The 11,512-nt window shown below is 56.3% G+C and overlaps 2 protein-coding genes across 4 annotated transcripts; one reads left to right on the plus strand and one right to left on the minus strand.

The window, feature by feature from the left end:
- Positions 1 to 1,100: 1,100 nt before the first annotated feature.
- Positions 1,101 to 3,972, minus strand: SNRPA (small nuclear ribonucleoprotein polypeptide A). Of its 2 annotated transcripts, none has more exons than XM_054999700.1 (6): positions 3,850 to 3,972; positions 3,453 to 3,625; positions 2,826 to 3,002; positions 2,286 to 2,459; positions 2,078 to 2,166; positions 1,101 to 1,668 (listed from the first exon to the last, which is right to left on the minus strand). In XM_054999700.1, exons 1-6 carry the CDS (start codon positions 3,920 to 3,922, stop codon positions 1,509 to 1,511), a joined length of 846 nt encoding a protein of 281 aa, XP_054855675.1. In that variant the 5' UTR covers positions 3,923 to 3,972; the 3' UTR covers positions 1,101 to 1,508. The 2 variants fall into 2 exon arrangements, with proteins under 2 accessions (XP_054855675.1, XP_054855676.1); XM_054999701.1 differs by having other exon boundaries at positions 3,453 to 3,590; positions 3,850 to 3,932.
- Positions 3,973 to 4,282: 310 nt separating this feature from the next.
- ACTMAP (actin maturation protease) lies at positions 4,283 to 10,178 on the plus strand. Of its 2 annotated transcripts, none has more exons than XM_054999699.1 (6): positions 4,283 to 4,516; positions 5,453 to 5,521; positions 6,432 to 6,556; positions 6,779 to 6,908; positions 7,106 to 7,176; positions 8,764 to 10,178. In XM_054999699.1, the coding sequence occupies exons 3-6, from the start codon at positions 6,454 to 6,456 to the stop codon at positions 9,093 to 9,095; spliced, it is 636 nt and encodes a 211-aa protein (XP_054855674.1). In that variant the 5' UTR covers positions 4,283 to 4,516; positions 5,453 to 5,521; positions 6,432 to 6,453; the 3' UTR covers positions 9,096 to 10,178. The 2 variants fall into 2 exon arrangements, with proteins under 2 accessions (XP_054855674.1, XP_054855673.1); XM_054999698.1 differs by having other exon boundaries at positions 4,283 to 4,511.
- Positions 10,179 to 11,512: the final 1,334 nt, after the last annotated feature.

The raw sequence follows: 11,512 nt of genomic DNA on the forward strand, positions 1-11,512 counted from the left end.
GGATGTGTTACAGGACAGAGAAATGAGAAAATTTTCCTGGGTCTTCATCCCAGTTGCTACTGGAACTGACCACATGAACAACAGTCTCCCAGCTCTCGCTTCTCTTGCATCTTACGAGAAATCCAAAATGACTGGCATGCTTTCAAATTCTGCTAAAATACGTTTTCTCCCCTCCGCACAGCTTTTGAAGTGGAGAAATTCCAGGGCCACAAGTGCAATGAACAGAGGGACGAGATCCAGCTTGAACTCCTTGCCTGGCTAAACAGGAAGTGGCAGCTGGGAGAACAGGCTGGCCCTTGAGGCTGTGGCACACTGAGCTCCTTGTGCTCCAACTCCCACCCCGCTCCCTTCACAGGAGAGCAGGGGAGGGAGCAACGCAGGAGTGGAGCACGGAAAAAGAAGTGCAGCCACCCCGCCACAGCACTAAAGGGAGAGCCACAGTGCCCACAAATGGGGAACAAGGAAGTATCTAGAGAGGACACCAGCATGCTGGCTGCGTAGGAGGCTGGCAATCACTGCCCCACAGCACAGTGAAGGGGCAGGCAGACCCCTCCCCCCCATGAGTGGCACAAGCATGAAACATGTCAGAAACACCCGTGGGAGCAATCAAGCGCCATGTTTTGTGCTAAGGCCGTTACGCCCACGGCCTCTCAGCCTGCTCTGTCTGTGAACAGCCACTCTGCTCCAGCTCTCGCAGCTCTCCCAGTTGACCCCAGTCCATCTGCTCAGCAAAGCAATACCTCCACCCCTGCCCCTTGCCAGCCCTTTTCTCAGACCAAAGCCTCACTGAACCCACCGCTATGGGCAAGGAGGCCATAACTGGGGGCGGGGAGGAGAATAAAACATTTGATTATCTGCAGAAAAGCTGGTTTGGCACCCAATCCTGCTGGAAGTTGGGCACAGGTGCCACACAAGCGAGCATGTTGCTAGCTTCTCAAGACACAGAATGCTGCCACTGTTGCATGGCACAGTCACCTGCGTGGTATACCGCCGGCTCTCTCGTTAAGTCTTGTGGCAGAGGAGCTAGCAAGGGAGCCAGCACCCCCCAAAAGCACCCCCCACCCCACAAGTCTCCCAGCAATAAGAGCCAACTGCCAAGATTAAAAACAAACCAACATTTTTATTGCAAAAGAGAAAAGCTCCAGGTGCTATGTCCGGCCGTCGGACTCTGGGTGCCATGCTTTTGTCAAGAACCGGCCTCTGCCTTCCAGTGGCGCGTGCGCATGCTCTGCTCTCTCTCACGCACACACACACACACTCCTCCCCACCAGCCAGCCACAGATCCCAGCCCAGACACACTGGAAGTACCTGGGAAGGGTCCAAGTCAGTGCCTGGGGAAAACAAGCTCTGGATCTTCTTGCCCAGGCAGGCCAGCCACATTCGCACACACTTACCTCGCAGAACAGAACTTGCAACAATCAAAAAGCAGAAACAGAACACAAACTATTTTAGAGGCACTAACAAGAAATGAACAGGACAGCCCGGAGCCTCGAGGCCAAAGACCCGCATCACTTCTTGGCGAAGGAAATCTTCATGGCGTTGTTCTGGGTGATCTTGAATCCCTGAAGGGCATCGCGAGCAGCTCCCGCCTGCACCTCGTTGTCAAATTCTACGAAGGCAATGTCATGCCGGCCCGGGACCAGCCGCACTTCCTTGAAGCCAGGGAACCTGCAGGTGGGACGAGGAGGAGGGGTTCAGATACCCCCCAAGAGCTCCCAGCGATCTAGGCTGGCAGCCTCGTGCCCCCCCCCCGCTTTTGACTCTAGAGAATTCTTTGCTCACTCTGCCAGAGTCTGCCATTTAACAGATCCCACCCCCACCAACAACCTCTGCAGCCAGACTCTTAGAAGGGCAGTGCAAAAATATCGAAAGATGGAGGATCTTTACGACACAAAGCAGGAGCCGAGCAGAACGAAGCAGGTTCGCCCATCACAGAAACCCCTAAGACAGACACCAACCAATGTAAATCCCATGGCTTGGAAACCAGGGGGCCCTTAAGACAGTGGGAGCCAGTGGACCCCCCCCCCCCCGCTCCATGCCCTCGCTTTCCCACAGGGTTCCACTCCCGAGGACTCACTGATTGAACAGCATGGACAGCATCAACTCGTTGGTCTCTTCGGGCAGATTGGTGAGGAACAAAATGTGATTGGGTGGATTCTCCGACAGCTAGAAGAGGCAGAGAGAGTAGCTGATACGGAAAGCTCAGGAACACCACGAGCCCACCTGGATGAAGCCCAGAACGTGAATGCTCCCCCCTCCCTCCAACTCACAATGTTTTCACTCACCGGCTGTGCGGGAGCCATCTGCCCAGGCAGCATCTGTTGAGGCGGCATGGCCCCAGGAGGAATAGCCCCTGGAGCCATGCCAGGAGGGGGCATCATTCCTGGAGGGGGCATGTAGGGGGGTTGGCCCGGCATGTGATGCATCATGCGTGGGCCTTGGTTCATGGGTGGCATCCCCTGGGGAGGAAAGAAAGTTAGTTAAGTTGCAAAACCCCAACCCTCAGACTCCCCTCCCCAAGCTTCCAAGGCTTCCGTCCCTCAGTGGTGGGGGTGGCAGAGCCTGACCTCCACATGTGGCTATTGCCACCCTAGGGGGCAGACGATGCCTCCTGCGGAAGCGAGTTGAGGACTTCCAGTCAACAAGAGGCAGATCTTTAATTCACCAACAAGCTAGAAACAGAACCTGCAGGTTTTAAAGTGCTGCCACATGCAGCACCAGGGGAATGGAGAACTGCTTCCCCCACATGAGGAACCAAACATGCAAAGCTCCCCTGTAAGTAGCAGAGAGGGGGCTGCGACAGGACCACGGCTGGCTGCACTCACAGGCACCGTGCCTTGCGCTGACGGGGCCACTGGCGCTGCTGCCCCCTGGAGCTGCTTTTTGACCGCAGGGGTCTCCTGGCCCTTGGGCTTCCGCTTCTCTCGCTTGCGGTCCCGCTCCACAAATGTGCCCTTCATCTTGGCAATGATGTCAGAGTCAGATTTGGCATACTGGATCCTCTGGTTGGAGAGAGGAAGCCCTCGGTTACAAGGGAAGATGACTTAGCCCACCACACTACCACGGCGACCAGCAACAATCCTATCCTGAAGTTAGCCACAGCAAGACTAATCCACTCACCTGGCCAGAAACAAAAAGGCATTAACGGAGGCAGAAGTTTGGTGTCGGTGAGAAAACCCATACAGAGAATGTCAAAGCGCCACGTTAGCGAAAGCCAAGGCTGTGCTTGGGAACTGGATACTCTAGAGCCGACAGGCAGTCTGGCCCCCCTAAAAAACTAAGGCTTTTGCTTGGCCAGGAACTACCGCAGGAGAACGCAGAGTGCCCGCAAGCAACGGGGGGGGGGGCTCGGCTCGCGCGTCTTTTCTGTGCGCCCCCCCCCCAGCCAGCCCTTCCCCTTGAACGCCTGACCGGGCAGCCCACGCGAGTAGCGGGCCGGCCCCCGGCCTCACCATGGGCTTGTCGTAGAAGGGGAACCCCTGCATGGACCGCAGGGCGTTGGTGGCGCTGCTGATCTCCTTGAAGATGACGAAGGCCTGGCCCCGCAGCTTCAGGCTCTGGGAGACCAGGATGTCCAGGATCTGGCCGAACTGGGAGAAAATGGCGTAGAGGGACTTCTTCAGCTCTGCCAAGGAAAGGCCGACAGTCACGCGAGGCCCCGCCCGGCAGCCGGGGGGGGGAGGGGGGGTCGCCCCCCGCTTCGCAGCCCCGCCGCCGCCGCCGCCGCAGGGCCTTCCCGCCTTATGAAGAGGGCCTGTGCGGCGGGGGGGGCGGGGGGGGAACCGGCCGCGCTGCCCGGAGAGGGAGGCCCCGCCCCCGCCGCCCCCGCCGCCCCCGCCCGGCGCTCACCGTCCTTCTTGATCTTCTCGTTGAGGTTGTTGATGTAGATGGTGTGGTTGGGCCGCGGCTCGGGGACAGCCATGGCGGGCGGGCGCCGGAGGAGGGAAGGGCCGCAGCTGCACGCGCACGCAGACGCCGCTCCGCATCGGCCAACCAGAGAGCCGCGCTCCCTCCCTAGTTCCGCCTCCTCTCCGCGATTGGCCGTCCGAGGATTCGCCGGCGGACTGGTTCCTTCCCGGCGCAAATTAAAATTCTACAGTGCTATTGGATCGAGCGTCCGTCACTCACTCGGAGGCAGCGGCTCGCGCCGCCCAAGCGTGAAGGGGGGGGGCGTCACAAAGAACTTCCGCTCGGCCTGGTCTCGCGAGGCGTGACCTTTGACCCTTCTCGAGCCGGCTGCGATGGCCAATGAGAGGCTATCTTGGGCGGAAGTGGGCCTTGGATCCTTGACCTCCGACCTCCCTCCAGGCCCTGGGAAGCGCACGTGGCCTGTGATCCGCCCGCTTCGGCCCCCTCGGAATGTCGCAGGCCCCGGAGGGGGCGCCGCCGCCGCCGCCGCCGCCGCCGCCGCCTCAACTCCGCGGGGCTCAGCTGCTCAAAGCAGCGCTGGAGCAGGCGGGCTCCGGCGGGCAGGACGACGTGCGGGAGCTGCTGAGGCGCAGGAGGGCCAGGTGGGGTGGGTCTCCCTTCCGCTATTGGGCGTGTTGCGGTGACGTCACGGAAGCTCAGTCCACGTGGAGGCTGTGCGGGGTGGGGGCGGCTGTTTCCAGAGGAAACCGAAGCCTCTGGGACGGCGTTCAGCCTCCAGCGGGGCCTGGCGATTCCCTGGATCTCCGGATGGCCGAGATCAGTTCCCCTGGAGAAGGTAGACTCAGTGGGGGTCCCACCGCAGCTTAGAAATTCTCCAGGAATGTCCCACCCCAGAGGTGGCAACCCTAACTGATAGGGATGGGATGAACAGAAACGTTCCTCACTTTCGTGCCACAGCTGAACCCAAGGCCGGTTGTCTGGGATGGGAGACGCTTACTTTCCCGCCACCTTCTCTTACACGCTGGGATGATGTCACAAAATAGCCACAACATATTCCGGCTCCTCACGGCCACTCTTCTTAGAAGGGCTGTGTTTTCACTTAAGAGTGAAGAGGAGCACAGTATAACTCCAGAGGTCACTTCTGGGAGCTGCCATCCTCGTACGCCATCTTTCTTTTCTCTGAGTCAAGCCTGACCTTTCTCTGAATATGAGATGCTTTTGCAGCTCCTGCTTCATTCAGAAGGCATGGCACATTTTATTTGGGGCTGTGTCTTCCCGCTTCCCGGATGTGGGTTATTCTCCTGACACCATCTTCTGAGTGGCCTTTCATTTTACCTTTTCACATTTACGTTTCCGCACCACCACCACCACCTACATTTCCTGTACGGCAAAATGTGCCATCTCTCCCCCACCCTCCCAAAGTGGAATTATTGCTGGGGCTGGCTTCCTTCAGTTTCTCAAATTAAGTGTCTGGGGATAAGAAAAATTCAAAATACTGCCAATTATGCAGGGGAGTAAGTGCAAGTAATGTTGGGCTGGGTTCCTCAATTGCTTTTATGGGACTCTCTCTTCTGTCTTGTAGTTTCAATGAGCATTTAAAGTGGCTCCTTTTCAACAAGCCGGTGCCTTCCTTGATTCAGGAGGGGCCCCAGTGAGTATTCATTGTCTTTTTTTATTTTTAAAGGGCTTTACACAGTACTGGACTGAGTACATGTCATGCTGTTTGGAACAGGCCTGCCACTATTTCTTGTATACATTCCTAGCATACCTCAGTTCTCTTGTATGTTTTCATCCTGCCCATGTTCTATGGAGCTCTGGGTTGCATGGTTTTCCTTCTGCTTTATTCCCACAACTACCCTGTGAAATTCGTTAGCCTAAGTGACAGTCCTGAGGTCACCCAGGACTCCCTTTTCCTCCCTTAGAAAAAAGTCTTGCCCTTGGTCTTTGGAATCTAGGGTATATCATCACTCTGCTCATACTCTGTCAACTTCAGAACCCTTTCAGCTCTGGTGGAGTCAACGGAACAGGCTGAAGTCATTATGACTTGAGAATGGAGCCAGCTTTTTCTGGTTTTTCTCTTTAGATATTATTGCTTTTTCTCCAAGGAACTCAGAATACAGTGTGCACTCCTCAACACAACTCTGTGAGGCCAGCTAGGCAGAAGAGTGGGTGGCTTGCCCAAAAGGCCACCTAGTGAGTAGCATGGTGCAGAAGCAAAATCGCACCCGTCTCTGAGCCCCAAACTCTGGGAAGGGTAGAGTGTCTTCAGGACATGGGAGGCACCTAACTTTGGTATCAAGCAGACATCAGTATCATAAAAATATCCCCTTTGTTTCTAAGCTCTTAAGGGTACAAGGAGATTCCTGGAAGTGTGTGAAAAATCCCTGGGAGGGGCGGGGGGCGCTAAGAAGGACCTCCAGGGACAGGATGGCTAGTGGAGGAGAAGAAATGAGGCAGTAGGACAAGCAAAATGATACGTGCGAATGGCTTTGGGATGTTTTTAATACAAGATATTAAAAGCGAGCAGCTGTATAACCATTTTGACTTTCTCCCTCCTCCAGGTGTGGCCTAGTGGCCCTGTGGATGGCAGGAACCCTTCTTCACCAGCCCAGAGCTGCTTCCCTAGAGGAAATTATTCAGGTGGCTTTGGAGAGAGGTTACACTGCCCAGGGGGAAATGTTTTCAGGTTGGTAGTGGAGGAAGGATGTTGGGCAGAGACTCCCGTCCTTCAGGCAGCCAAACAATACTTCTCAGTCCTGCCCGCTGTGGGTCCAGGCGAGGGAGGGGAGGCAGACTGTGCGCAGGGTCTGGTGTTGAAGCTGTTTGGCTGCATCTTCCTACATTACCCTGGATGTTCGCTGGGGAACTGCTGCTTGCCCCCCGTTCCCTCTCCTTCTGCCTGCTCCAGCTGCTGACATGGCCAAGCTAGCCGAGGAAGTGTTCTCCTGCCAAGCAGAGCTGCTGTCCGGAGGTCTGGAGGGCCGGAACCAGGAGAGGCTCCTCCGCCATCTTCTTGCGGGCCTCCCTTTGCTGATACCGTATCCTACCTTGTGGAACTCATGTGAGCCGTGCCGGCAGTTGGGGAGGGGGCTTCCCTGTCCTTTTGACAGAGGGGAAGGAACCAGCTCCCAGAGGCTGTTCGTCTCACTTGACACGGTTGCCCCCTGTACTGGGCTGTTGTGGAGCAGAGCAGGCGGCCCCCTCCTCCCAGGCCAGACCTTAACACCCGGCCCAGATATGACGAGGATTCCAACCACGAACCCTGCCTCCGGCGCGGTTACAAGGCTCACTGGGCCGTCGCCTCAGGTATGGGGGGCTGCCGGCTGAAACGCTGCAGGGGATAGGAATGCTACAGAGATTCAGGGAAGAGGAGAAACCTCTGTGTACTAGTTCTGGGATGTGAGCCCTCCACGGCCTCTCACGTCTGCACCAGCTACTGGTGGCTTCAGTCACTGGCCCCTCTGTGGTTTCTTTTTTGTGCCAAGATGAAGCTGTCCCTGCTGGGAGCAGAAAGGACTTACCCTACGACAGACTCCCCACCACGGTTAAGTCCCTGCTGAATGCTGCTGGCAATAAATGCATTGGCCATGTCTGCCCACAAGGGAGCAGCAGCTCCCAGGTTTGGGCCTGCTCTACTTCCTGTAGGGCAGCTGGAAGAGCCGGCCTGGAGCATCTGGGTGCAAGAGGGAAGCTCCTGGAAGCAGGACAGTGGGCTCCTGCTTACTGTCTCTCAAGCCGTCTCATGTTTTGGGACTTAGACGTGAGGAGAAGGGTGCTAAAGAAACAGCCAGCACTGGGGGGAATCTGCCTCCAGCTCCCCACAGCCTTCAGCCAAATATATCGGCAGTGAGTGTTTCCAGCATGTTTGGCCTGTATTTGAAAATGAGTCATCCTACTTCACAGAGATTATTGTTTGTGTTGTCTCAAAGGCAGGCGTTTGGTTTCTGTACTTCCATACGCTATCAAAACCGGCTTCAAAATTTAATTGCATACAATGAATGTGTTCCCAGGATGTTCAATGGGCTGGCCTGGGTCATGGGTCCTAAACCGCTTGCCTTCTCCCAGCTGAACCTGCCCAATTGGTGGTGGTTCCAGGGCCTTTTTGCCTGTGGCACCCCAAACAGTCATCAGGGAGTTTAGCATGGTGACTCTATCATGGCTGCAGAGGCACCAGCTAGAAACAGCAAGATCTCTTAAGCCTTCCCTGCCTGAAGTTTGTTTTTCCTGGTGTTGTTAGCCTTGTGTTTGCTGTGAATAGCTACTGTTGGTTTTGTGATCACTTTTTTCAAATAGTGGAATTGTGAGCTGCCTTAGGCAATTGTTCTGGAAAGGCGGGTATTTCACAAAATCTCACAAAGAGCAGCTAGCTTTAAATTCACCCACCCACCCCCTGCACCCAAGTTTGAGCTCTTCAGACATTCAAGTTGGGTTGCCCGTAATCTCTGCAGGATCCCAAGATGAGCACCATTGGTGGTTGTGAATTTTCCGGGCTGTGTCGCTGTGGTCTTGGCATTGTAGTTCCTGACGTTTCGCCAGCAGCTGTGGCTGGCATCTTCAGAGGTGTAGCACCAAAAGACAGAGATCTCTCAGTGTCACTGTCTTTTGGTGCTACACCTCTGAAGATGCCAGCCACAGCTGCTGGCGAAACGTCAGGAACTACAAAGCCAAGACCACGGCAATACAGCCCAGAAAACCCACAACAACCATCGTTCTCCGGCCGTGAAAGCCCTTGACAATACATGAGCACCATTGTTTAGAAACACAATGACCAGGACAGGGACACCCGTGCGAGGTGGGGGAGGAAGAATGGCATTAGGGCGGCTGAGGATTCTGGGGTGGGGGGGCTCGCGGGCCAAGTTTCAAACCTCCCCCCGCCATCTCTTTCCCATACAGGAGCTCTGCTTGGGCTGAAGGGGGATCCACAACTGCTGGACTGCCAGGAAGACGAGGAGATGCCAGGACTCTTCCATGCCACCCCCCCATACAGCTCCCTCCCCCTGGGGGCTGTGGCTGAGACATACTTGCTTTCTAAGCAGGGCAAAAGCTGCCGCTACCAGCTGTGGAGCTACCAGCAAGTGCAGGAGAGCAACGCCCAGCTGACACACTTCAGCCCCAAGCGGGCAGCTGACGGCAAGGTCTACGTTGTGCCTGGGGGGGGCGTGCAGGAAGGGCTGTGTGGGAAGGCAGTGCTGCTCCAGCCTGCCCCCAAGCCTTCTGAGGCCTGAAGTTGTTGCCAAGAGGTTTGGTTTGAGGCTGCTGGCCGGGCAGAAGATGAACGGCTCCGGCTGATGGGCCGCGATCCCCAACGGGAATGGTCTTCTGCATAGAAGCTGCTCAGGAGTATAGGACTGATCACATGGTGGTCATTCGTCGTCTAATGAACTCAGTGCGCATGCCCCCGTTCACTGCATCCTCACAACAACCCTTTGAGGTAGGCAGCGGATGACTGGCCCTGAGTCAGCCAGTAAGCTTCATGACACGAGGAGGATTAAACTCGTCTTCCACTGTCCCTTGAGCCAATACGTCAGCTGAGGTTTTGCACGAAGTAGCCTCCACAGCTAACTTTCCCCCTTCTCCAGTCAAACTGCCTGCATGGCTGCTGGGAGCCTCAGAATAAAATGGCCTGAGCAGTCAGGTTTTGGAAACACGCCCCCCCCCCCCCGGGGCCTTTCTGCCTTGGAAATGGCCAGGTGCCTGCCTTTTTCCCTGCTCTGCTCCATCCCAGCTGGGGAAGAGCCGGGCCACACGTGCCTTAGGGAGGCCTCCATCTGGGGCCACAAATGGGGGCAGGGGTGATGTGAGCCCTCCCTGCTCTCGTCTGGGCCACCACCTTCCTGCAGAGGCCGGAGTCTGAAGTGGTCCTTCGGCGTGGCGTGGCTAAAATGGGGGGGGGGCGCGGCGATTTGGAATGTCCTTTCAAATCCAAACCAAACTCTTTAATGCCACTAAAAATATTTGTGGAGGGGAGAGGCAAGAGAGGGCCAAAGCCACGCTCTGGGAGATCTAGAGGGGAAGGGGGTTGTGGGGTCCAGCAGACAGAAGGGCAGGTTGGGGATTGCGGCTAGGTCTGTTTTTGCATTTTGACCTCAAGTGACATTCAGTAGAGTCAGAGTTGGAAGGGGCTTTACAGACCACCTAGTCCAACCCCCTTCCCAATGCAGGAGCAGCCTAAAGCATCCTTGACAAGGATTCGTTCAGGCATTCCTTGAACGAGCGGGAAGCCAGGCCTTTGGCACAAGAGCCTAAATGTTCTCATGCTGCTAACTCAGGTGTAAATAAAAACGTGGAAAAAAACTTGACTGGGTAGTTGTGAGCGATTCTGGAAAAACAGTGCTGACTTGGAGACCAAGACAGGCAGTTGTGTGTCGGTTAGAGGTGCAAAGCCCTTGAATGGCGCAAAAGCTCCCTCCGGCTCTTTGGTGGGGCACTGTGGATCCACTCCTGTGCCATCACGTCTTCTTGCTGCTACATTTTTCAGTTCCCAGTAAAGCAAGTATTCCAGCTCTCCGGGGCCGTTTCTTGCACTGGGAACCGCATGGATGAACTCGCGCGCCCCTGGAGTTCCTTGCTACTGAGAAAAGCCGGTGCTTACGTTCTGCATCCTCTGCGTGGCCGGCTGCGAAACGGAAGTAAGTGCTTCCTCCCGAGAACGGACACGGTGAAGGCATAACATCTCTTAGCTATTCACAGCGCAACGGAATGGCCTGGTGAAGGTAAGAAGCCAATTCAATCGCCAGCGGAGGAAGGCTCCCTCCAAACTGCAGGTGGTGTCTGTTCGTGTGAGGGCCAAATGTTTGTAGTGGGTAGCTAGTCCCTGAAGAGCAGCAGACCTGCAACAGAGGCAACCTTCGACCCTTGAGTGTCTGTGTGTGTGTGTGTGTGCGCGCGTTTCCACACTTCCCCACCAAGCTCCACCACCCACCCTTGGGAGGCCCTCTGAGCACAGGGCAGCAAACAAAAGGGCTTCTGTGGTTCGTGCCCAAAACAGCTTCCTGTCCCAGGCAAAGCAGCAGCACTCCTACGCGCGGGGGCAGGGAGGGGGCAACTTTTAGACCCTGGCGCTGATAATGTGTCTTGGGCTGCTGGCTCCCTCCACACACAGGCCTGAGGGCTAGCCAGGCTCTTGTGCAGCTGCTGGGGGCCCTGCTCTCCTCTGCCACAATCTGGGGTGGCCCCTGCTGACGCCAGGGCCCAGCCAAGAGTCTCCCCACCCTGGTCAAGGGGATTGGCTCAAGAGGAGAACATCCCAAAAGCCCAGGGGACATCGCAGGGAGGATGTTTCCTTTTCAAGACTCTCCTGTTCCTTTTCATCCTGCCTGCACTGGGAGGGGTGGGGGAGGCAGCTGCTCTCTTCTGTGATGCTGCAGAAGGCCCCCAACTCTGGCGCTACTGTGGGTGTGCAGGCACTGAGGGTGTGCATGGAAGCAGGGAGGGCATCTCCTCCAGTGGCCTTCAAAGCCTGCAGGGGGACACGGTCTCCGTTCTTCCCAAAGTACACGTGCATCGAGGGGGGGAATCGGTGCCTGGGAGCTGGCAGAATGGCCGAGGGCACGGAGGGCCCAGCAAAGCAAGGCGGGGTGGAATGAAGCAGAGCCAGAGCCCACACACACGAATGTGAAGGAAAACAACACATGCGGGTGCC

The sequence above is a fragment of the Eublepharis macularius genome, chromosome 15 (assembly GCF_028583425.1).
Source record: "Eublepharis macularius isolate TG4126 chromosome 15, MPM_Emac_v1.0, whole genome shotgun sequence".
NCBI lineage: Eukaryota > Metazoa > Chordata > Lepidosauria > Squamata > Eublepharidae > Eublepharis > Eublepharis macularius.